This window comes from Monopterus albus, unplaced genomic scaffold (assembly GCF_001952655.1).
Source record: "Monopterus albus unplaced genomic scaffold, M_albus_1.0 scaffold26.1, whole genome shotgun sequence".
Taxonomy (NCBI): domain Eukaryota; kingdom Metazoa; phylum Chordata; class Actinopteri; order Synbranchiformes; family Synbranchidae; genus Monopterus; species Monopterus albus.
In genome coordinates this window covers 2,226,672-2,252,930 of record NW_018127906.1, presented here as the reverse complement: position 1 = coordinate 2,252,930, position 26,259 = coordinate 2,226,672, and the positions used below count along the sequence as shown (strand labels likewise).

The 26,259-nt window shown below is 41.7% G+C and overlaps 1 protein-coding gene across 1 annotated transcript in view; it reads right to left on the bottom strand.

Moving 5' to 3' along the window:
* Positions 1 to 26,259, bottom strand: part of prdm6 (PR domain containing 6) — a 120,044-nt gene that overhangs the window by 9,789 nt on the left and 83,996 nt on the right. Inside the window, 3 exon segments of the mRNA XM_020595337.1 lie at positions 520 to 696; positions 14,319 to 14,694; positions 21,711 to 21,835. Of these exon segments, the coding sequence (XP_020450993.1) occupies positions 520 to 696; positions 14,319 to 14,694; positions 21,711 to 21,835 (678 nt within the window).

The window sequence follows — 26,259 nt, the reverse complement described above, 5'->3', positions numbered from 1 at the left end:
TATTCTACCTTTCACTCACTCTTGACCTGACATCTGTGATAAAGAGCAAAAACCTATATGTGATTGCTGGCTTCACCACGAGACTCACAATCACCAAAATGTCAGAGAAGCAATGTTTAAAGAATTATTTTGGGTACTAAACCTTAAATGGCAACATACCACTGACACATTAAGGATGACTTTCTAAAATGCATCTGATACCAACAGAAATCTGAGGAGGAAGCCGTGAGCTTGTTATCTGAGTGCGTGGTTCTACAACGTAGTCTACGGTGAGGCCGTGTGATTTTGATCCAATTACAGTTAAATATATACATAGTTGTTCTCAATTATCAAAAGATGATTTTTAGAAAAAGTGACACCAGCAGGTGATTGTTAGACTGACAGGAAGTATTAGTGAGGCGTCAGTATGTGGTTAAGAGGGTGTCACTAGGTGTTAGCTGGGAGTCGGGTCCGAGTGAAAGTGGGCAGCCTATCTGCAGCGGGAGGGTTGGTCGGGTGGGGGTACTCACTGTTACTTACTTGAACGGCTTCTCTCCGGTGTGTGTGCGGATGTGGTTGTTGAGCGTGGTGGCGCCAGCAAATGCCCGGCCACAGTATCCACACTTGAAGGGTCGGTCGCTGGAGTGCGTCACCACATGGTTCCTCAATTCTGATGGCTGAGAGAAGGACTGGGCGCAGTGGCCACACTGGTACGGTCTGAGAGAGAGTAAGAGAGAGAGAGAGAGAGAGAGGGGTGAGACAAGACAGGTGTCCCGGTCCAGAGGAGGGTTTGTGTCATGGCAGCACCTGGAAGTTTCTCAACATCCCATCTCTGTTGAGGGTAGATCTCTGCACACTGGGCTCCAGTGACTGAGTTACTACTGCATTTTGAACTGAACCACTTATAAGCTCTGTATACACATAGCGTTTAGCACAGATGTACATGTTTAACAAAAAATTAATCACAGAATTTCAGGAGCCGATAACTGAATCCTTCAAATAAGAATCATCATTCACCGAAAAGTCAATATTTTTATCCAGCCCTTCTAAAGTAGACGTTTAGGCTTTATAAATAAACCTGACAGACAAAAGACAAGTGGACACAGAAGAGCACAAGCACACAAACATAAAGCACATGCACAAAAACACATACAGGGATACAAACACACATTAAGACACAAAAACAGACAGAGGGATGAGGCAAGTAAAGACAGTGTAAACCTTCTCACACACACACACACACACACACACACACACAGGGCAGGGGGAGTCGGACTCTGCTCCGGTAACCATAGCAGCGTGACCCTCATCAACAATGCAGGCCTGGATCATGACTGGACCATCTATCACTGTGAGTGTGTGAGGAATAGCGGCGAGACAGCACGAGATAGAGACAGTAACAGAACAAGAAAAGGAGAGTTGGATAGAGATTGTATGTGTATGTGTGTGTGTGAATCAGACTGAAACAACCAAATAAATAGCTGTGTCTGCTAATAGTGTCTCCTGCTTCCATACGGCAGTAGATCTAATCTCACACACATTTTATTTGTCTCCAGCTAACATCATCAGCTCATTGTGCTTTCACTTACAGCACACTTCCACTACAATCTCGGCCTCTGCTCATTTCTTAGACCCCTCTCTCTATTCCCTGTTCTAGTTGTAGATATTTTTAAAAATCACTCATCTTAACCAAAATACTGTCCAAAGATGCAGTTATATTAAGTGTGAAAAACGAATGTGTTGGACAAGGCTTTGGTAGGTCTGGTTAACTGACTGACATCAGCACAGACACTGTCAGCAGCTTGTTCCAAGTTTTATTTAGAAGCCAGTGTTGCTGATTTATTGTGTGAGAGGAGAGATTTGAAAATCTTGGATGTATCAACAAATTCTTACTCAGTTAAAATATTAACAGATTATTGTATTTTTTACTGTTTGCTAAGTGTCCCCCCAAAAAGGTGAGGAAGAATGAAGCGTGCAGACCGTGATGGTGGGTCCTTGAAAGGAGGGGAAAGCCAGACTGAACAGTCCCACACAGGTGAAACAGTCCACGATTACAGAGACCAAACTAACAGTATGGTCAGGCTGTTCTTGTTGAGCTGGTAATGCTGCCCTCACACAGCCACACAGATTGTAACCTGAGTTTCCTGATACCAGAGTTTACAACTTGAGCTGTGATGAAGTGCTAACAAATGTCTAATGGCCAATGGCTCCATGTAACAGATTTATCTGTAGCACCCTTTAATGAATAATAGCAAACAGGGGAGTAAATGTCCACCTTATCTGATACAGCACAGTGTTTACTGGAGACTGACGAGCACCTGAATACCAGCACCTGGTTAATACATGACCATGTGATAAACAGTATCTTGACTTTACAAGTCCACTACGACCACCTGGATGCACCATTAAACCGACTATCTGAGAACGATACACTAGTCGTGGTCTTCTAATTCATGGTAAACAAGGCTGCGTTTATCAGCTGCACTTCTAGACTCTCCAGCCATTACCCAGATGTTTTTCTTAATGCATCTACTAATTATTCAAATTCATCAAAACAGCGCAACAGAGGGAAAGATGCACATGAGAGGTTAAAAAAACATTGTTGTTTTCTGTTCAAATTGAGCCTTAGATGCACCCTGAGGCTGGGAGTGTTTGGAGTGGAGCTCCATCCTAAAACAATAAGTGTCTGTGTATCACACAGCAGTGATGTGTGTACTGATGAGCAGACGGCAGAGACGTTCAGATCTCGGAGGTAATTAGCTGCTGTCTTCTGTCAATTACTTAAGCAACGGATAAAGAGGATGAGTTCCCAGGATTAAACTCGATTCTAATGGCAGTGAACACTGTTGGCGCTGTGATGATGACCACCGGCACTGTTGGAGCTACGATGTTACTATTATCATCGCAGTAGCTGCAAAAATCCAAACTGCAGTGGTTAAATGACCTTATTACTTGTCCTTACACAAAACTAGCTCATTTAGGTCAAAGTCACCCATCTGGCTTTGGCAAGATCTGACAACAAAGTTTGTGAAATGAAATAGTACAAATAACTAACAGGCAGTTATTTACAATGGAAAAGTAACGCGTAGGGTTGCCGTGTGAGAACGACAAATGGGGTTTAGTGGTGGACTCAATTATAGAACCAGACGAATAAAGTAACAGGTCTTTACTAATAACAACAAGGAAAACAATACAAAGTCCGAGAGGCTAAATCAGGTCCATAAGACAATCCAGGGTCGGCGCCGGTAGACAGGAGTATCCAGGAGATCCAAAACTCGGGTAGTCAGGGGAAATAGCTCAGAGGTCGGAACACTGCAGGCAATCAGACTGGAAGGACATAGGCAAAACACGGTGGTCAGAAAAAACGGTATCAGAGGTCAGAAACGGGGAATTCAGGCAAGGTAAGAATGCGGGCAAGGCAGAGCGGGGGTCTAGAACAATCTGGCAGCGTCCTAATGGGAGGACGCTGCCTAAATAGAGGTGAACACAGGTGCAGGATAATGAGGCGCAGGTGAAACTAATCTGAGTGAGGAGAAAAGGAAAAAAAACCTATGCTATGGAAAAAACAAAAACAGGAAGTAGAGTAAAAATAAAAGTCTGACAGGAAACAGCGGAGTAGAATCGTGACAATTAAATATAATTTAAGTACTTCTTACATCACCATCATCACTATGGCTGCAATGAATAATCAATGCAGTGGACGAAAATCAATGACCAAACTGGCTGCCAACAAATTATCTGTCGATCGGTTCATGATGTCATCGTCTGTGTTTTTCTAGTGTCCTTCTGCCACACACACACACACACACACACACGAGTGGGACAAAATAATAAAATCCTAAAGTTCTTCTAAACCTTCCAAATGACATCTGACCCAATAAATCAAACTCTGAGAACAGAAAGGTGAAAAAAGAGTTGTTAGTCAGTACACGCCTGAAACGCCCTAAAGCTAAATTTAAAAGCTGACAGCTAAATAAGAGCCACTGCGTAAAAGCTTGATGCAGAATCCAAAAAAATAATGGATGGATTATTCGACTAAAACAGTCCTGAGGTGCAGCCTAGTCACCATAAAAACACCGAACATGACCCACCAACTTACGACTGTGTTCATGAACGCACATTTCAACAGACTTAATCCAGTTTCAATGATTCTGTTAGGTTTCTCTCAGACTGATGAAAGTAACAAGTACATGCGTTTTTCCTCCTAAACATCCTGAGTTTTAACATTACATGGAGCTCTCATCTCACAAGGTGTAGGTAGGAATGTCTTTCTGTATATTACATCCCTCTCAGGCACACAGATACATACATGCCTATACTATACAATATATAGCTTGTTTTATCACCGTGTTGTGTATTACTGCGTAGGTTGTTAAAATGTCTGTGCAACGATGCCACCAGGACAAACTCCCGTGTGCTGCGCATACTCAGAAAATAAAGTGATCCTTATTCTGAAACCAATAAGACAAAACTCTGACATCAGTACATTACAAATAGGTAAACACCCCAGAACTAGAATAAAACAAATAGACCAACATCTTCACCACTCCAATAAATCACAAACGCCTACTGTTCCCTGAGAGGATGCCGAGCGAACACACACAGAGAAAGTAATAAGAGTAAAATAGTGTAATATAAAATCGAAAAATTCTCACTTGCAGTTTTTTTCCACATAAAAGGCGTCTCGCCGTGGGGGTCGGTTCATTTATCAGCTGGCTGATCTATAAGTTCACGCCTCAGTGGGCCGCACCACTATTTATTAGGTGGGTTTTCTATGAAGAGCTGCATTGATTGTGAATAGTTTAAGTTGATGAATGTGTGGATATTATTTATTAAGGCAGCAGGCCGGGAGATTAATGCCGGTTATTGTTTATTACAGCGGAGAGAGGAGGAGGAAGAGGTGAAGCATAAACACTCCATCTCATATACACACACACACACACAGAGTTATGTGCAATTGCAACCACAATATTTGCACATATAAACAAATTACACATGGTCTGGGTAGTTGTAGTGTCTCGTAGCGTGGCATCACTCTGATACACCCCGCAACGACACCCTGGCTGTGTGAATCCAGCTCTAAAGTAAGAATCTAAGACCAAACTTAAAAGCCAAGTTCTAGCTGTAACCACAATAAACAAGCAGGCCAGGAAACAGCCTCTCCATGTAGGGTTCAGTCACATTATAAGGACTAGCGGTGTAGCAATCCATCGATTAAATACCCTGCTGCCTAAAGTAGTATTCCCTGAGTCACATTACTTCACCTCACAGGCACCCAGTGCAGCTCTCCACCACAACTCAGCTAACTGAGGATCAGCTCTCTGGGCGGTTGTTAGCATCACACAGTTATTCAGTCTGACAGTGTTAGAGTCATGATGACAGCACAGACGGCCAAACATGCTCACAGTCAGCATCGCAAACATTACAACAAGCTAACAAAAACACAAAACAGATGCTTTGATTTGGTTCACAGGCCAACTAAAAATACTTAGTTTGGAGAGATGATGATGATGATGATGATGAGAGCAGAACCGGCTGCCGTGTTGTTCCCACTTGGTCTCGCTGCCATATCCAAGTGTGTCTGTGTGGCAGATCTATAAAATCTGTCATGTCTGTGAAACACGGTTCAGGACAACAAACCTAGTGTTGCCTATAAACACAACATGTGGTAACAACAACAGGGTCGGTGTCAACGCGTCACTGTGTCCACACCTTTAACACATGAACTGATGAAGGAGACCGAATGTGTGTGAGACCCACACTGCATACCAAGTTATTAAAACTACATGGGAATGAAATTTCTTGGCACACATGCATGTTTTCAGTTCATCAGTGAGGGGTCAGAAGTCAAGAGGGTGGCCCGGAGTGGGGAAAGCACAGTTTGGTTGTTGTCGAGTTTAACACAGCAGGGCAAACCTTCATCTCCTACACAGAACAACAACAATCTTTTTGTTAACTGTGTGTGGTGTAGCTTCAAATAATAACAAAACCATCTTCCTGACTACTGCACAGACAAACAGAAAACCAGCAACACAGGAATGTGTTACATCACGTGACGAGCTGTAGACAGGAAGGGAAGGCTGATTCAAAAACAAATCCCACATGTTTGACACTGTGAAAGATATTCTGTGCTGTTTTTTAAGCGATGTGCTGCCTGCCCCGTTCACCTAGAGCCGAACAGCAGCTGAGGCAGAAATAAATCAGTTTGCGGTTACTGGTTAACACAGCTTAGCAAGGAAAAGGGAGCACTTGGTTTGATGCAAGGGAACTCCCTGCTGATGCAAACACAGCAGAATCATTGTCACATGAGACTGGGATCGTACAGGGATCTAAATCACACTCGCAGTGCAGCCTCAGTGTCCACCATCTCTGTCAAATCACTATAAAAACAAGGGATTCTGGGCAGGTTAATTGCTTGTGACTTCAAAGCAAAATCCTCAGTAAATGCTGCATAAATAAAACCATGTAGCTTCTGACTTATGTACAGCACTTGTCCAGGTGCATGCCCCCCCACCCACCCCATCTTAATCTCAACCCTAATGGATGACATTTAACCTACACAGCTCTAATCTTTGCTTTCTTCAAACAAGTAGGCTACAACAAACTCAACAGCACTTCATTTTGCAGGTGCACGATTTCCATATAAATCAATAATAGTTTCCAAGACTTCTCCTTAAAACAACTGAGTAATTTAGTCTCCCTATAGTTAGTACCAGATAATGATCATCTGGTATATTTCTAATTAATTAAGAGTGCTAGCATGACCTAGAGATTGACTTAGTCATTCACAATTGGCTGAACATGAAAAAATGTGAACTTTACATTACAGACAAACATAAAACTGAACATACAGAGAATAAAGTTTCCAATGACAACGGTTTGTCTCAAGCTCTTTGTGGCTGAGGAATCTGGGTCCAACACAAAAATGCTGGATCACTGAGTAGGTGTTGTCTGAATGTCTGCAATGGGCATCACAGACAGCTCAGTGAATCTTGCGTGTGCATCGGGCAGTGATGCAGAGTGAAGTACGCTGATTGACCCGTATGGAGTGGTCTAATCCATACAGAGTTATAGCTGCGCTGTGAGGATGACTCCTCTGTTCGCCTCATATGAAGACATTATTCCCCTAAGACCAGCAGCTATACATCACTGCTCCCACCTCGTCAATACACAATCAATGGCTCTCTGAACACACACACACACACACACACACACACACACACACACACACATGCATATCCAAACACAGACCCTGATACAAACACACAAAGTCTACTTTTCGTTCATGTACTTCTCTGTCTTTTCCACTGATAATGCATCTTTCTTCTTCTCTCTCTCTTTGACTGCATCGACTGAGCTATTAAAGCAGAAAGCTCACATAATGTCCCCTCATCAAACAGCTGTACTCATCAAATGAGCCTAGAACAAAACCCAAGCTAACCGCCAATATCATGACATCACAGAGCGCTGTGGGGTTGTCTGGGGGGGCAGTGGAGTTTATGAGGAAGCCGTAGTCATTAAAGAGACTCCAATCATTTGCATCCATTGGTGTGTTCCAAAGAGTAGTGGACACCTCTTCTGACCTTCCATTAGCTGTTGTTGTTTAATGCTGCGTGTGTTGTAACCAACCTGTGCAGTGTTTCTTGTTCAACTCTGCTTTTGATTCATCCCACCAAGCAAAAATATTGTGTGGTTGAATCCAAAAAGCCTGGGAATGTCTCAGGCCTCTAAGAACTCTACTCTAATCTTACTAAACAATAACTAAAGCAGCCAACAAGAGATTCAGGAGAAGCGAATGATGCCTGATGTGGCTGCACATGCTTTGAAACTAGAGTATCTCAGACCTAAACTGGGAAAAAACACAGGGCGAAATGTTGTGTTTAACTCAAGTCAACCACAATTAACACTGAAAAATCTGAAATATACTTGTCCTCCAGCAGCACACAGTTTACTGTCATTAAGCACGTTGAAAATCCCCTCGTATGCAGACGCAATACAAAGTCATGGCAAACGTGACAGATAAAAATAGACTCTGAAGGAATTTCTACAGCCCGTCCATCACAGTGATGGATCAGTATTTGCTACTCCTGCAGCTACGCACTGAAAAAAGTCATTTTTCGACACATCTGTGTGTCCAGCAGGGACAGCCCACATCTGTGTTAGTGTTATATGCAAATATGTCCTGACTGTTGGGTGATAAATCTCCTAAATGTCAACTGTTCGAGCAACCCAGAGAAACAGTCTTACTTCAGACTGACGTGAAAACATTTTACATTAATGGTGTTTTGAGAATTATCTCAGCTTACAGAGCAGGAAGTGAGCCTTTAAATACAACATCGAAGGCCCTACATGCTGTATTTTAGCATCAAAAACATCTTTAAAATTTGAGAGATCATTTTGACTAATACAAAAGAATTACAACATTCTGATGTATGGAAGAAAGAAAAGTTGTGATGAGGCTGTGATCTGAAAGATGTGGCTCAGTATGTACTTGATCTGAAAGCACAATTCATCATTAACCCTCTGCAGCAGCAGAAACACAAGCAGAAACAGGGGTTTGGTATTTGAGGTGGCATCGGCTTAAACCTTTACTCTACTAGGGAACAAGGCAAGGGAACACTTACATTTTGTCCATGATTGTTTCTTTTGGGTTCAGTATTTTTGATAAAAACGGCAGCAAGTTGCCTTTGAAAGACTCCAGAAACATGACTGTTTCAAAGACAGTCACCATTTGGGGGTTTGTTATTTTCAGGCTTGTGCACACAAAAATCTATAATGTGGACACAGTTAAGTCAGAAGTTATTGATGCTGCTGATTACTGACAATGCTCCTCTCACCACAGCTCCCAGTGAGTCGAGCCCTTAGCCCAATGGAGAAACACTCTACTTAAAGCATCATCATATAGTCCCTGACAAACACTAGTAGATGTTAAATTTGGAGGTGATCCAGTCTGATAGTTCACATTTTACTCAACAACTGGTCAACACTTGCCCATTTATCTGCCATCAGTCACTTTGTAATGGTGAACGCAGCCCAAAATGAGATGATTAGAGTTGATCACTAAGACTAACTCTCCTCAGCTCAGCCTCCAACCTTCAGTATGAGCTCAATCTCATTGCCAGCTGGCAGACCATGTGTGAAGATCCAACTGTAAAGGTCAAACTCAGATATGACATCTACTTCACTTGCTTCAGTATATAACTAGTAAATAACTAGTGATAACTGAATGTTAATTAGAGCTTACCAATAATTAGACAGCAGGGATGCTAAATGCTGGTTATTATTCTGTACACGACTGCCCAGAAGTTTCAGGACACCTCCATGTTTCCAGCGGTTATCAGTGCAATCCAACAGGTGAACACACCTGTGTCATTCTTTCTACAACTGAAATCAGACACTGTTGGGACAGATAGCCCTGCTGCAGATGTTCCACAGATTGTGCACCTGGGCTGCTCTGCTTTCACTCTTCACCTGGAAAGTCTGGACCCTGTGCTGCCAGTCCGTCACTGTTCTGTCGTCGTCCACAGCCTGGAGCCGTTTGTGTCTGCCTCTCCTGCTACAGGGTGAAACCCTGAGAAGCTCTGGCTCCCTGTGTTCATGGCCTTTTCCAGATGATGTTTCAGAGGAGGCAGTAACGCAGTCTGTTCCGACACTGCCTCTGGACAGAGAGAATCTGTAGTCGTCAGTTTCCAACAACAGTCGGGGCCTGTAGGAACCGTTGGCATCAGTTATCTAGGCTTCATTTACTTCACTGCTGCAGAAAAGATGGAAGTTCACCTGCTACTGGATCCTGAAAAAAGGCCTGTTCCATGTGACATTTACACACAGTTTGAGTTTTTGGTGACTTTTTCCCCCATCTGTCCGTTCTTAGCCGTGTACCATTTAAGGTTATTCACTGGACTTGAGTTGCTCACGTCAATAAAAACTGGACAAATTGTTGTAAAACCTTTGAGCAGTACTGTCAAATGAAGCTGCTTTACCTGTTGTTACACTGGATAAGAGCACAAGATACACCAAACAGAAAAACTGTTCAGATTGTTCTAATCTGCGTTACGTGAGAAAATTACTGACCAAATGAATCCAACATTATTACCGTATTAATGCTGGAAACATCAAAACCAAAAGCTCCGTCAGGTTCATACACAGGAAAACCTTTTGCTGAGTTCTTAATTTTTTCTGTAGCCTTAACATGAGTAATGGGGAATTTTAAATGTTTAACTGTCACTAGAAAAAGTGAAGAACCGTGAGCTGACGCCAAATCGCTGATGAAGCATTGCTAGATAACAGAAGCAAACAATTAGCGTGTAATTCCTCTGTAGAGCCGACTCTGTGATGACACACACTTTCAATCAGCTGTAAACTCTCTGTGCTTTGATATACATACATGATTATACCCATATACACATGCATAGTGTATTCATAAACAACATGAACCTCCAGAATGAGACCTGAACTGCAGACACTGAAGATCAAAGTTCTTAGCAAAGATATCCCATTTCCCTAAAAGCACTAATGACTCTTTTAAACACCGGTGCAGTAAACACATCAATCATAAAACCAGTGGTTATTAATTCAGCTCATTTTTGTGGTTTGCACTGTGTTGCTTTTGTAATATGTCAGACCTATAAGCAGAAACACACTCCATTCATGTTCAGGTTTTCCCCCTGATTCATCAATCACCACATCACTAAACTTAAACAGGACCCTGCATCCTGACACCAGTTTAAAGCTGAATCTAAAGCACTTCCAAGGCCTCAGTGACATAAACAAACTGCTCCTCTGATGATGGATTTTGTTGAAATGACACACATGGGGGGAAAATGACACAGAAGAAGGAAAAGTTCAGAAAAAGACAAAAACAAACCTGAAAAAGATGGAGCTGAAAGGAGGTGTGTGGTGTGCTTTTTTCAAGCTGATATAACAAGCCATCAGTCTTCAGCCCCAAATGTTCCCATCAAGTAAACATCAATAAATATGTATGAAGGGAGATCAGAGAGGGAGCAAGGCAGAGTCAAGGAGGGATTGCAAGAGGGGTCAATGGTGAAAAAAGTAAGGTACCTTTATTCACAGAGCAATCGCAGTTTTTTAACATATGAAGGACAGAAAACTGCCTCTTCAAAGACGAGACAGATGCTGCTGCTGTGTCTGAAATCAAGTCTCCAAAACAGCTTCACAGCTTGATGCCATAACGCGCTTTCAGAACCAACAGCTCTAGGGACTTTGTTCTAGGGACTAAACCAAAGAACTTCACAGGCTTTTTTTCCTGTTTGCATTTGCACTGCCAGTAGGAAGTGACTGTTAGCGATTAGCCAACACGCTCACAATGGTTAACACATAGCAGCGTTACATTACCGGCATTTTGTTTATATGTTGCTAAGTAAATTAAAGAAGCAGCCATTAGGCTTACGCTGATGGGAGTGCAGCTCCCAGTGCCACTAGCAATTGATCACTAGTGTTTACATGGCTAACGCGGCTTTTAGAAATTGCAACGTTGCTTTACTCAACTTACATGTACGTCACTTATGGTTCCTATTGTGCTGGGAGAATACCCAGCCTAAAGTAGGAGATATAAAGTCACTCAAAACGACATTCTATTAACTATTATCGTTCTCAGTTCATGTGGTGCAGACACACAAAAAAGGGGGCACTTTGTCTAACATTTCTAAGAACTCTGATAGAGTTCCTCCGGTCCAATAGCTTCTACAAGTCTAGGAACTACTAGAGGTTTAAACACCATTACTCCAAAAATATATTTCCTCATTTGGGGTTTTGACGATGGTGGTGAAGAGCGCTGTCTAACACATTGCTCCAAATGTTCCCATAGGTATTCAACCACCTTAAAAAGACTATAACCACCTAAATGGCTCCTAGAACCTCCTGAACGATGATTAGAACCTCATACAGGACTTGAAGAACCTCCTCTATGACCACAAGAACAAAATTAAAACCTATAAACTCTCCACACTGAGTACAAAACATCCGGACTCCTAGAACCCCCTTCAGGACCACCTGACCTTTTCAACGAGCACAAGAACCACAAGTGGACCTGTCATCTATGGACTTGATTTTTTAGAAACACTAATGCCCCCCTTCTAAAACTTTCTATCATCCTTTTCCCTGTTAGGTGTAAATTTCCATGGTTTTCAGACAAAATGTCGACCTGTAGCGTTCTGTGTACACTACCAACACAAAAAGCATCTGATGCTTTAACTGACACCATGAGGTTTGAGTCAGATGCTCTTGGGCTCAATAATCATCACCACTCAGGTGGAAGTCCTTGAAGACACACTGTCTGGGTTGGTCTAGAGGAGGCGAGTTTGAAAAGAGGGACTCTGACTTTTGATATGAGCAAGGTGATACTGTAATGGTCATACTGGTCCTAACCCAGTTCACATAAGTGTGAGTTAATGTGGGGCCTTGGAACTCCAGGACTGTTCTGTTTGGCTTGTTCAGCTCAATTTTATCAGCCCCTCTGTCCCATAAAACCTTCTTATTGACAGGCAGCTCCACATCGACCCGCCCTCCCCCCTCCATATCCAGCCCACATTTTTCTTCCCTATGAGTATTAGTTTATTGAATAAGTGGCATCTGTTTTCCTGGCCCCGTCACCGTAAGGCGAGGTATTTCTCACTGACGCACAGCGCTGATTTATACGCTGCTCTGACTCTCCCTGCAAAAAATAAAGCTAAGCAAAAAATTTCCAATACATCCTCCATCCCCCAACACACACACAAACACACACTCATCTTCCCTCCTTCTCCGTGCATGCTGTATATAATTGAGCTGGCAGATGTTGTCCACAATCAAACACTTTTACAATCTCTTCACTCTCATCCACAAACCCCCCTGTTCTGACACACAAATGGCGTGATGATGAGACAACCAACATCATAAATTACAAGTAAATGTCTGGTTTGTCGGCTTCTTTGGAAAAACTGCAGCAATACTTTTTCCAGAGGAAAAAAGTGATGCCATGTCATGTTCTCAAGGGTAATACTTCATCTGTACAAAGTACAGTTAGATACATAAGTTCCTAAAGGCAGTTCTTGACCTAACGAGTCAGTGACAAGTATAAGAGTGCCTACACGTTTGTACACGCCATAAGTACTGATAATTATTTTAAGCTCCTGCTATAAAAAAGTGAATTCTCATTTGCTGCAGGGGTTGTATTTTCCTCTTTTTACTTAAAAAAATGAAACCTGTCCAGCTGTATCCTGGCTACATTACAATACAGAGACCGATGCTGGGCGAGTGTCATTATTGCTTCTCTGTTAGGTTGTCACAATACTGGAATTTCTAACTTCAATGCAATACCTTGAAAAATATCCATATTCAATGGAATTTTCAATACCACAGGTAAAAACAGACGCCCGATTGAGGGCATAAAGTTTTACATTTTATTCAAAAGTATAACACGGCTCTAACATGACGAGGTACGACTTCCAGTCCTCAAATGCCCACTAAAACAATAAGAAAATAGATGTTCTCCACACAAGTGTTGAACCGACTCCAGAGCGTACTGACTGTTCACTGAGCTCCTCCTGCTTTATGTTGGTTTATATGTCCACCAGCACCAGTGAACACATCAACACGTCACTCGTGGCTGGCCACCCTGTGCCCTGCTAGCTACCTACAGCTGATCACCACATCATCGTTAGCACTGCTCTGTAGCATCACCAAACAGCAGTGCCATTTTCTTTGTCAATCAAAACTGGTCAACGAGGTTCTGCACTTATGTGTAATGAGCTTCACCATAGCAAAACACACAAAACGCAGAGTGAGTGAGAGGCAGGACTCTGGGCGTGGCAGTGGTGTGTACTACGGAAATGAGTAGTGAAACTTTCCCAAATGTTCAGAATTGATATGCATCAAAAAATCTATATTTCTGACAAGACTATTCTAAATGCAAAAGGATTATCCTTTTTGTTTTAAGTCGTCACCAGTTACAGGAAGTATCTGACTGGGCTGGAGAAATTAATTTAAAATATTCCATTCAGGCATCTCAGGTCTTTAACATTGGCGATCAATGCTGACATTAGGTTTCTCCATAACGCTGTCTCACTATTAACATTTTTGATATAATCACTACTTTAAAGCTCAAAGAATAAATTTACTTCCAGCTTCCCAAAAAGCTTTGCAGTACAGTCGGAATGTGTTGGACCCCAGCATTTGCACCTCAGGGCCCGAACGTTAAACATTAATTATACTGGGCTTTGGACTCATGACTACAACACATATGCTTGAGCTGTTTAGAAACAGTTCCATTCCATTCCAAGGAGTTAGTAAAGACTCCTAGACTCGAAACCAAAGAGTAAGCGCCTTCATAGATGCCGTCTTACCTGTCAGGATTCTGCGGACAAACGTGCATCTGGAGCAGGATCCTCTGGGTGAAGGTCTTGAAGCACTGGCCGCACTTCCACAGGTGCCAGTCACTGAACTCGCTGCTCAGCTGGCTGGTGGAGGTCGGGCTCGCCAGGACTCGCTGGTTCTTTGGTCCCAACTGGCCAAAACCAGAGTCCGACTGAACCCCGACCTTGTCCAGCAGGGAGAAACTCCTTGAGCAAGGGGAGTGGGGGAAGACCATGGATCGCATGAGGGTGGCGGACGGGGTAGAGGAGGACGAAGATGAGGAGGAGGAGGGTTTTCCGTTTTTGCTGAAGGACTGCAGGGACTCCTGCCTGGTCATGGCCTCCACCACTGTGGCTGGGACGTTTACTGGAGACAGAAAACAAATGACAAGTGAAAACCTGCCGCCAGGACAAATTCTTGTGCCATGCTTGAGGAATAAAACCGACTCTGATGGTTTTGCCGTTGTGATCAAAACAAAGCCAGGAACACACCATCCTGACTGAGACCAGATCCTCCTGGCTGGCCCAGGGCAAACTGCGGCTCCTGGCTCCGGCGAATGGAACTGTGGGTTTAGTTAGGCTGTTTGGAGTCTGCTCGTTAGTACAGCTGCAGCGGTTACTGCTCTGCTCTCACTGACCGCAGAAATGACCACAAAGCCCTCTTAAGAATGTTTGATGTTTTAGGGTTTTATGGTTAATATATGTTGCATGTTATTTGTTTGTTTGTTGAGCGATGTCACTCTGCATCACACTGATGCAAAATGAATCTACCTTTGGGTATCAATAAAAGTAACCTGAACCTGATGTTCCTCAAACTGTGGTTCATGGCCCAAACTGGGCCCCCAGCCTGTTTTAGGGGGGTTACCACGAGATGACAGTCCTGGTAAGTTTTCATTTACTTCAACAAAACCAGTACAGCTTTTACCATTACTACAACTCAGTAATGGTAGAACTAGGGTTAATGCTGCTACTACTAATAACTGCTACCTCTAATACTGTACCCCAATACTGTACTCTAATACTGTACCCCAATACTGTACTCCATCTCAGATGAAAACTAATACTATAACAATACTTACAACACTGCTACAACTATAAGGTCATTACTGCCAATACTACCTCTGCTATGTCTATTATTACTCAAATCCTGCCCATTTAGCGTCTCTTGCATTTAAGAACATGCCAAACACTACTCCCAGAAGACCACGCTGTTCTTATTACTTCAGTAGCTTGTGTTTGTTTCTTTGTTTATTTTAGTCTTTTCTCAGTGCATAAATAAAGAGCCTCAGTCTAACATGGTCGGGCTGCACCTCTGCAGTCTGGTTATCATAATCACTTTCCATCCTTCATCAGCTCACCTCTGCCATCAGGCCAACAGGCTCCATTGATCCTCTAATAATCTTATGAGGAGATAATTACACCATTTGTAAGTTGCCGACTGCGCTATCGACGCCCACGTTACGTGCTGCTTGCCCACACTTAATTCATTTTGCTACAAACATCTCATATACTAAAAATGCAAGTCAATACAGTTTGGGCTGAGCATGAAATGCATCATCGAAATGGGAGAATTATGCAGATGCAGTTTGCAACACTGCAGAGTCTGTTCTTTCTTTCTTCATCAGGGGTGTGACATGAATACCAACTGGCCACAGAGTCCGATCTCTAAGATGGAGCTAAATACAAAGTTTTTACATCAACTTTCCAAGCCTACAGGAGTTGGACACTTTAGAGGATGTGGGAGGAATACCACCCCTTCTCTGCATCAGGCCCAGTCTCATTTTAACACTCCCCCTCCTCTTCTTCGGTACGAGGACCATGTGACAGGTCCTACCAGCATTTTATTTCCTGTTTAATATCTTTCTCTGTCAGCTTGACAGTATGCACAATACATTCTTCAACGTGCTGAATAAAGTCTAACAGCTTCACCGAAAACAAAACTGACCCACAAACCACCTGAAAAACATCTGCGCATCTCAAATGAAAAGCATGAACGACTATTTCAAAATCAGAGGAATCATCAGAAACTTCAGCACAACTCAAATGATGAATTCACTATGTGGAGGCAGAGACAACAGTGACTTAGTGATACATGTGTATGTTGCACACTGGATTGAAATGCATCGTTTGGTCATTTTATTTATGTGCTGACAAAATCGTATTGTATATTTATAAAATACTGTTTTAATCAAGGCTGGCACATTGTTTTTCCTATCAACAAATCTAACGTAAAGACCCAAACAAATAACGTGTTGTCTGCTGATAAAGACTGATAAGTAAGTAGATACAAGGATTACTGTTATAGTTAGAATATAACACAACATACAAGTTACTAGGACAGGCCTGGGACAACCCAAGGTACCCGAGTGAATAACAAGCACTAAATGTGGAAAGAAAAAGAGACTCTTACACTACTTACTGGTGAGTTACTAGGGCAGGTCACAGGGTTTTAACGGTGTCTGGACACAGTGGAGCTCTGTGGCATGTTTGCTCAAAGTAAGAACAAACTGACTGCCTTGTAAATCCATCCATGTTGTATTTATATTTATAGGTGTATTGTTATGTTGATATCAATAAAATAGGAAAACGTTTGACTACAGTGAGTCCCCTGTTTGTGTCGTCTCTGTCCTCTTCTCTTTACTGCTGTGAAGTACAGTTCAGATTACGTTGCCAAACCTGATGATGGTAACATTAGCAGTGATTATAAAGTCTTATCAAATCAATAGAGGCAATAATAATAATGGTAATAATAATATGTCAAATAAAGAAGAGGTGTCAGTATGAAGTACAGAGGGATTTACTGCAGAGGACAACATGGGAAACCTCCTCGCTCCTCCCTTCTTCTCTCTTTCTTTCACACAACACTTCCTCTCCTTCCTCTCCTCCTCATCCCTCTATTCCTGACTCACACTCCTCATTTCCAGGAGGACGAGGAAAAAAGCTGTTACACAGGAGGAGTCAACTGAGACAAAGACTAGAACATGAAGAAGAGAGTTGAAGGACAAAGAGGAGGGCTATGAGGACATTTCACTGTTGATGCACATGTTGCTGTTGTTAGGCAGCAGCCGGGGCTGCGGAGCATCAACCCGACAGCCCGTGATTGGATGGAACATGCATGAGTAAACAACCACAGGCTCTATGTACTCTGATAATGTTGTGTGTGTTCTCGTGGTTGCATACTGGTGTGTGGTTTGGCTCTAATGTGATCTCCTTCTCTTTAATGTGTGTACCAGGTTTTTTATGTGCGTATGTGAACAAGTGTATGGAGGAAAGTGTGTTTAAGGCTGTGTTCATCTGACAGTGTGTGTGTGTGTGTGTGTCACTTAACTGAATGAACCCCTACAGTCCCAGTTATAGACTCCAGCTACAGTTTCTTTATTTTTAATGAACTTGTTTCCTCATCTAACATTTTATATCTGATCTCCTGTTGCTGTTGTGCACTACAGTTTGTACCATTCATTACATTTGTGTTAGATTTAAAGCTACAGTATCTATAATTCTTCTCAATTCCAGTAAAGGCTTATTATTTGTATTAGTTTGGGGGGGGGGAACAGCAGGGAGAAAGAAAACACTTTAAACATTTTTTTACTTGATTTATCTGAATTTGTGTTAAATCTTAGTTACTGCACCTTTATCTACTTTATTACAGACTGGCCCAGTGGAGCATCATGGTGGCCAACAGCAGACAAACCAAAAATACAACCCGACCATGTTTTATCTCCTGTGTTTTCAATCTAAACATGCTTTTCTTTAACCTTGAATGTTAATGTCTCACTGCACTTCACGTGTAACAATAAATGTGTGTGGCCAACTCCGTGTCCAAGTAAAATCTGTAACGATGGCTGAAGTATTCTGCACTATAATTTTTCATCATTTTCAGTCTTTTTAATTTTCTCTGTGACAATAAAGCAAACTGACAGATTGATTAGGTGGATGGCGGATTTACACCCCCAGGACTTTTCTGTTTCTGTAGAACATTTATTCCTTTACCATAGGTTTTATTTTCGTTCTCTACACAAAGATCCAAACTTTAAACGTCTGTTCCGCTGAGGACACAAAGTCACAGTGTTGACGTCACGCTCACAATGAGCAGAAAACCCAAATGCAGTTGGTAGCAAAACGTCTAATGTGGAACAGAGCTGCTCCTTCAGTTTGTACAAAGAGGCGTAATTTCACTTCATCTGGATGTGAACAAACTTTTCACTGCAGGGTGGAACAAAAGTTGTTGTTTGCTGTCTGCCAGTGTGTGCTAGCACACAATGCATCTGTGTGTTCTACACATCTGTTTTTGTACTTCTGTGCACTTGAAGATGATAAGTTTTCACGTGGACAGAGACAGCTTAAATCATCTTGTGATGTCCATCTTACATCTTCAGATGGGGGGGAATGACAGCATAGTCATCTATGTCAAGCTAGTAGACCCACCCCAAAGGAAAGGGCTGTGCACAGCTAAAACTGGTTGTGTAATGGATAAATAAATGGCTGGTCACAGGAAGTGAAGCATAAAGAGAGCTAATGATTTATATACATGTCAGACTGTGGGTCTCTGACAGCAATCCACACTACTCATCTCCACAGACACTCCCCAGCCACTTTATTAGGTACACCTGTACAACTGTATGCACTCTATATTTTTGTCCTTGCTGACTACATACATGAGAGGGTCAAAATATTAGGAACACCTCTGAACTTAATGTAGCCCAGTGCAACACCACCTTTAACTATGGCCTCAATAATAAACACATAATTGAACTTATACATTCATGACAACACAACCAAAACCTGAAACATTTTGAGCTTCATAAACACAGATATTAAGTGCATACAATTGTATGGGTGTAGCTAATAAAGTGGCCACGACTGTATTTGCTTAGGTCATGTGGTATAAAAACTAAAAATGTTTGGAACATTTCCCACTTTTATTTTAATTATCACAGCTGAGTCTGACAGAATTTACTTCCACAAAGGTATCCGTAATGAACCAGAGTGGAGATTTTTACCTGCTAGTGTCACCAGGTGAAAAGCCAAACATCATTAGGATTCATCCTCTGAGGACAACAAATGTCTGTACCAGGTCTTATGTCTCGGGTTTTATTTTTTTGGACTAAATTAAGCGACGGACATGACAGCACTAATACGGTTAAAAACAGATTATTCAACTTTTTCCTGAAAATGAGGTTTGTAATGTTATGTGCTGTATTGGCAAAAACAGGGCCTCATAAACATAGCAATCCAATGGAGCGTGTGCAGAAACTGCCACAGTGAGCAATGTCATGTAAAGGACTCATTCCATCTGTAAAACAAACCAGCTTGCGGCAAAAGTCTCTAATTTGCAATCAGCACAATCACATTTCACAGCGACTCTGTGGACGACAAGCTCCTAATTAAATTTATTTCAATTAAGATTCCCCAGATTAAAGCTCCTTCTTCATGTTTTGTTTTTTGCTCCATAATTGTAAGGAAGAAAAAAATGTCTGTTTTTACCCCACTGGAGGGATTTACTCTGTCAAATCCACAGAAAATCAGTTTGAACAAAAATGATACGAACAGACTGACTGAGCAGAAAACTGGAAGAGATGTAAACAAAAATAAATTAGTGACAGAAAAAGAGGATGGATAAAAGAGAGAGAGCAATGAAGAACAGAAAGACGAAAAAAGCAGGCTGAGAGTAACGGAGAGGAAAAAGATGAGAAAAATCTGTTTCTCACTGCCGTTCTTAACGTGCTATCTCGCTCACAGGCCCATGGTTTCAGCGGGAGCTGTCACCTCTGAGGGGACCACACGGCTCATAATAATTTTAAGAAAGAAGTATAAAGAATTCGAGGCTTCATCGGGGATCATTTGTTTCATAAACTAGACCTTGTTTTAACCTACCAGCTGAATGTAACAAAGTCACATGTGGCTGTCACTGGTTATATAAAACTTGTTTTACTGATTTTTTTTTACTAATTCTGACAAAAATTAAGAACCACCTTAGTGTTTATATTATAAGACCACAAGTTCAGATTTGAGATTTTCTGACCCTTAAGACCTGACATTTGTAAAATCAGGAATGAGACAGGAATACCTTTTAGCGAGCAGCAGATGTGCCCTAGTCTGTTCTCAGCTAAAGACAGTAACTGGAAGAGAAACCCAGAGATTTACACAAAGCTTAAAACGTTAAGCTACAACTCAGATTTCTCCTTTATCTCCAGGAGTCTTCTTTTAACTCTTGTCAGAAAAGTAATATATTCATTCAAAATAAGTCATTTGATTTTGTAACATAGCCTGAAAATTGTCAGCCCAAAGGGGAACCATGTGCACATCCCAGTTAAAACACCCACGCTGCCAAATTGGAGTCATGAGGCTTTCATAAATCTGCAGAAATATGTTGACCTAAGATGAACAGCCCTGGATTAAAGACAGAGGCTGATACATGTGGATATTTCTGTGTACACAAGAGGACGACGATGATACGTTATGATAGAAACCTCTTTTCTTTTCATAGGAAAAACGGAGCGAGGCAGCGAGAGCGGGGCAGAGTGTTGACACTAGGCCACAGCGTGCCTACATTCTAGCAAACTACAAGATTTCTTCCCATCGTGTTCTGGCTGGCTCGACTCGTCAGACAAATAAATCAGACAGCAGAAAGTTTTGAAAAAAAAACTGTTCACTGCACTGTGTTATTGTGGCGAGCCAAAGGCTTTCTCTCAGTCACACGGTTTAAATACTGCCTGTAATGAAATTAAGACGACTTCCAAAGTAAACTGCTGTTTTTCCTCCTGCAGACAGACGCTTGTAGAACACAGTGGTTTGGCTTATGTTCGGAGCATTTAGACGTTAAGAGTCACATTTAGCTGATGGTTTTATCAGGCGTCTTTAACAGGCAGCTCAAGGAACTGAACCCGTAACCTTCCAGTTGGAGGAGACGTTCTCCGACACTTGGCTCAGGTCTTAATGCCCAGCTCTGAGGTTTCAGTCAGATCTGATCTTTTTGTGTTGACGCTTCACATCCAGAGGTGTAAGTGATCTGAAAACACCTGATCTGGTTTGTTCACACTTTTGCTGAAACAGATCTACAGCAAGGCGCTGGGGCAGAAACCAGAGTCTGGGAAACTTCAGCTGTGATGTGGACGAAGTTTACAAACACCTCTTCCTAAATAACCGTTTCACATTCTTACTCAGAGGCCAGGCATATTATGAGGCTGATAAATGGGTTGAATGTGTGACCTGATGGCGTTTTAGAAGAGAAACTGTAACACTACTACAGTTGATGTGAATCCCTAAATTCAAGGCTTATTTCTAGAGCTGCCAGTGTGAAACCGATATTCAGCATAAACACAAGAACTCCACAACAGAGAAGGCAGAGAGATAAGAAAAAAGAAACCAGCAGTGTTTTCTCACAGTTTTCATCCTGAGCGATGCACTGCAGCGGGATGCCGAAGAAGGAAGTGTAGGAGTCGTTGTACCAAACCAGCAGCTCTGTCCCTCTGGGGATATCCATACATGCTCTGTAGAATATACAGGACCTACAAGAAAAGACAGACACAGACAGCTTATGTGAAAAGACACAAATAAGGTTTTGCTGCCGTTATTATCTTATGGCTATTATGGCACATCGTGATGTCCATCCAGATCAGATTCTGGATGTGATGCTCAACTCATGCTTCCAAGACTAAAATTTAAAAAAACATTTTAAGTGCCTGGATTTCAACACGGTGTGTAAGTTAGAGAAAAAAAAAAAGGTTAACTCATCATAACACTGGAAACTGTTTTGTGGTTTACGTCCTGGACTGAACGTGGCGGTGCCAAACACCAGGTGGGAGACTGGAAGATCATTAAAATGACACACAAAATGTACTGTTTTCTCCCAAACTGGGCTTAACCTTTTTTTTTTTTTTATTGAAGCATACTTGTGTAATATTTAAACTTTTCAAACTCTGGTCACAAATGTTAGATGTCTGAATCTGGTCATGATTCCTGATAGGGCTGCGATGGTTTAAGATTTTCACGGTATGATAACTGTCTCAGAAAATGTCATGGTTTCACGGTATTACACAATTACTATTATTATCAGCTACGACAAACCTCAGAAGAATGAAAAAAATGATAGTTAAAAAGTGAAAACATGGCAAATCACTAGTTTACAAGACATTTTCTCTGCTAGCAGCTCTAAGATTGTACTATTATCTTATGAAGATAGACACAAAGTGCAGCAGCGTCAAGTGTAGGATCTTGAAAATTAGATTTTGATCATTTTCTTGTTTACAGAATGGCATTTTGACCCATTGGCGGCACTAGAGACAAGGTCAGGGGCAGTACAGTCACTGGACCACTAACATCATGTATATTGGGCCAGGACGTGTCTAGATAACTCATCTGACCACAGGGTTGAACAAACCGACTGTCTGATATTTTCATCATCCTTAAGTCTCCGATGGGGACAAAGCAAACTGCTGACTAACAGCACTGGATACGGGTCAGCGTGACGTGTTAATGACTCTGTCCAGGTCTGATTTTGGAAAACTCTCCCATCTGATAACAGCTCGATTTCACATCAGACCAAACCCCAATGATTTATGGGAAATATCTGGTGTCTCTCACTCTCTGCAGCCCAGCTAATGACCATGATGTTGTTCAAACACACAGCTGACAGTTGCTGGGTCACAGCACCACTGAAACAACACCTCATCCACCCAAAAACATCATTCTAACAACATCAGCAACCTCCACGTTCAAACCCACATTTTCATCTCCAGCCCTAACTATTTTAAAACACTTTCCCACATGTTTTTCTCCCACTGGGGTGGCAGAGTGTCAAACAGACCACATTGTTGAATGGTACTAGAGAGGTCACAGGCTCAGCTCCCACATGACTCCAGTGTTTACTGCCAAAGTGCCTTTGAGCCAGAAAATGAATTAGTTGAGACAACCACTTCAATCCAAGCTGTAACTGCTTTTTAATGGTCTGAAAACTCAAAGCACATCAAGTTTCCTTGTGTGAGAAACATTTAGCTGATCAAGTTTGACTTCACTTCACTAAAATGACTCTTGAAGCGAATAAAAATCTCCAGTGAAACATCAGGCTGTGAAAAACATCCAGATGAGACTCTGAGAAACCTGCTCAGCCTTTGGGTTCAGTTCTTCCCTTTAAAAGTCGAGCTGCAGAGGCTTGAACGTTTTCGCAGAAAGAAAATCCATCTCAGTCACAATATAGACAACTTTATTTTTTCTGTCAAAGTGACTCTCAAGGGATGATGGGAGAATAAACAGAGAAAGAATTTGAGCAGGATAAATAATTTGAGAAAGACAAATAGACTGAAAAATTAAAGAAGACAAAAGGAAAAACTAAAGCAGGAGGAGGAGGAGTGGAAATGTCAGCTGTGTGACATGAGGCTTGTTTAATAAAGTGAATACACACCAAACTAAAACACAGACAGGGAGGAAATGAAGAGAGAAACAGATTGCAAAGCAGAGGGACAGCAACACACATTTCTACAGGAGATTATTGAACAGCAGTCACCAACAGGAGGTGAACAAACAAACACCTTTCAGCCTGTTGGAGCTTCTCATTTTTGCCGAGGCTGATGATGAACAGTAGACTTCCTGTAACTGGCCTCTATCCACTGTGTCAGCATTATCACTTCTCTTTTGATAAAAATGCTAGAATCTCATATGTGATTAAAATACAAAAATCCCATCAGAACATCTAAGTAAACCACAACAATTAAACACTGTTATACAAAAACTGTCAATACATTGAATAGATAGATCACTATATTATTTTGAATACAAAATTACTTTAACACCTGACTAAACATTATTACTGATCAATCATATCTTTACTTTATGCATGAAGCCATTATATTTCCTTTTCAATAAAGTCAGCTGATGTCACCCCCCCACAGACTCACACATCTCCTTTTTTGTAGGGATGTGTTTACTAACTTCCCTTATTGACAGATAAGTTCCTCCTTTCCTTAAATGCATTATTGCTGCTGCTAAAGTCTGGTTCATGGGCCCGCTTGGGCTTCTTCTTGGTATAATTTATGATCACCTTTGTTTCCTTCTGTAGGATTATAGTACTGTCTCCAGCTGTCACTGCTGTCCAACTCATGGCTCTCCTCGACACACCCTGTAGGTCTGGTATTACACCACTTTATGAAGTTTTGATATCTGTTTGGGGGGGGAAAGTAGCCATTTAGATTTGGAGTATGTGGTCAGTCTCTCTGGGTCAGGCCAGTTTGGCCAGCTCTTAAACTGTGATTGGTAGGCCCACTGCATGTAACAATGTCCTACATCAGTACGTGGGAATCTTGTGTGTTCCTATCCGTTAATGAGCCCAAAGTGATACGTAAATGTTACTAGGACCGACCTCAAAAGATTATTGTTGTGACTTTTACAGAAACGTGACCAGGATGCTCATTCAGACATGAAGCCAACACCATCAGATGCCACCAGATTAATGGAGAGGAGTGTCTGAAAGGGGAATGCTTTGTTACAAAGTCCAACAAAGTTACTGTGTATGACACTCAAGGTAAACAAGGTTTGAAGTACAGTAATTTCATATTTCCACACTAAAAGTAGTATTTTTGGAAGGTTTGCTGAAAACTGACGACATTTGTAAAGTGATAGTTCAACAATAATATCAGCGAGAAAAAAATGATTGGTGCGATAGTGTATTTTAATTGTTGAGTGAATGAAAGTATTGATAAAAATCTAAAATGTTTCAGCAGAGCAGTTAATTCAAGTTGAACTGAGCCTGCTGAAGGTCCGAGTGCATGTGTCTTTCCACACCGGGGGATGGGCGGGGTGGTATTGGACCCATGTGAAAACACAGCCAGGAGGAGCCGGGCTATAAATCAAACATACCCAGTGACCTCCCAGGATAAAAAGAGAGAGACGGGCCCACAAACATGCAGCGACTTGTGTGTATTTCAAACAAATGTATGTATTTAACACATACACACAGCTACATTCAGGCACGGCTGTGTTATAAATCAAACACATCCAACAGGCTCTCAGGTATGAAAAATAAAGACCCCTGCTGCCGTACGGCAACGTGGTCGAGTTTAAACTCATTCTTCTGGCAGATCAGCAGGACACAGTATCGTCAGCTCTCTGATCTCTGTTCTGTTTTCATACAAAGCAAAAGTAGCTTTTTAACCAGGCTCTACGTAATAACACACCCTGGCTCATACCAACAGTGTGAGGTTACACAAATCAGACAACCAAATACCGTAAAAGGTGTAACAATGTGTCTAGATGCAGATAAACATGTTTATCTGAAACTAAGCGTCACAAAGCCAGCCCCACAGCGTCAGTGTCAGCAGCCATTTTCTGGTGTTTGTCAAGTCTACAACCTAATTTACTTTACAGATGATTAGAGCATTGTTTAACAGAAACAAGCAACAGCCAATGACCTAGAGTTTCACTAAAGTCAGTGAACAAGAAGAGGAAATCTGCAATGAAGAAAGGCCTTCAGCCTGTTGTGGTGATAACTTTAACTTCTTTAAAGGGGAGAACTGCAAGAAGATGAAAGTCAACAAAATTAAATTAATTTCTTGACTGCTGGATTAAATCAGCTGATGGTCTTTAAACGAGTACACTTAAAATTCCCCATATAAGAAAACAGGATACCTGTTTAACTTGTCTGTAGTTACATCCTGGTATGGACAGGTTTTACCAGTTTTTCTGAGCCAGACTCATACCTGTTGTTGTCTTTAGGGGAGTATCAAACTGCACCTTTGTTTTTCTTCCTAATGGGACTATGGGTGGAGTGGGTTTATCTACAACAAGCAGTAAATAAAGAGGAAGACACTCAGTGACAAGATGTACCATAGATACCTAACAGTAAAGGAATCTGATCCGTTTTGGGCCAAAAACAACTGGATCGGGACAACCCTAATTAAAACATACAGAATATACAGTATGTTGTCTACAACCTCAATCT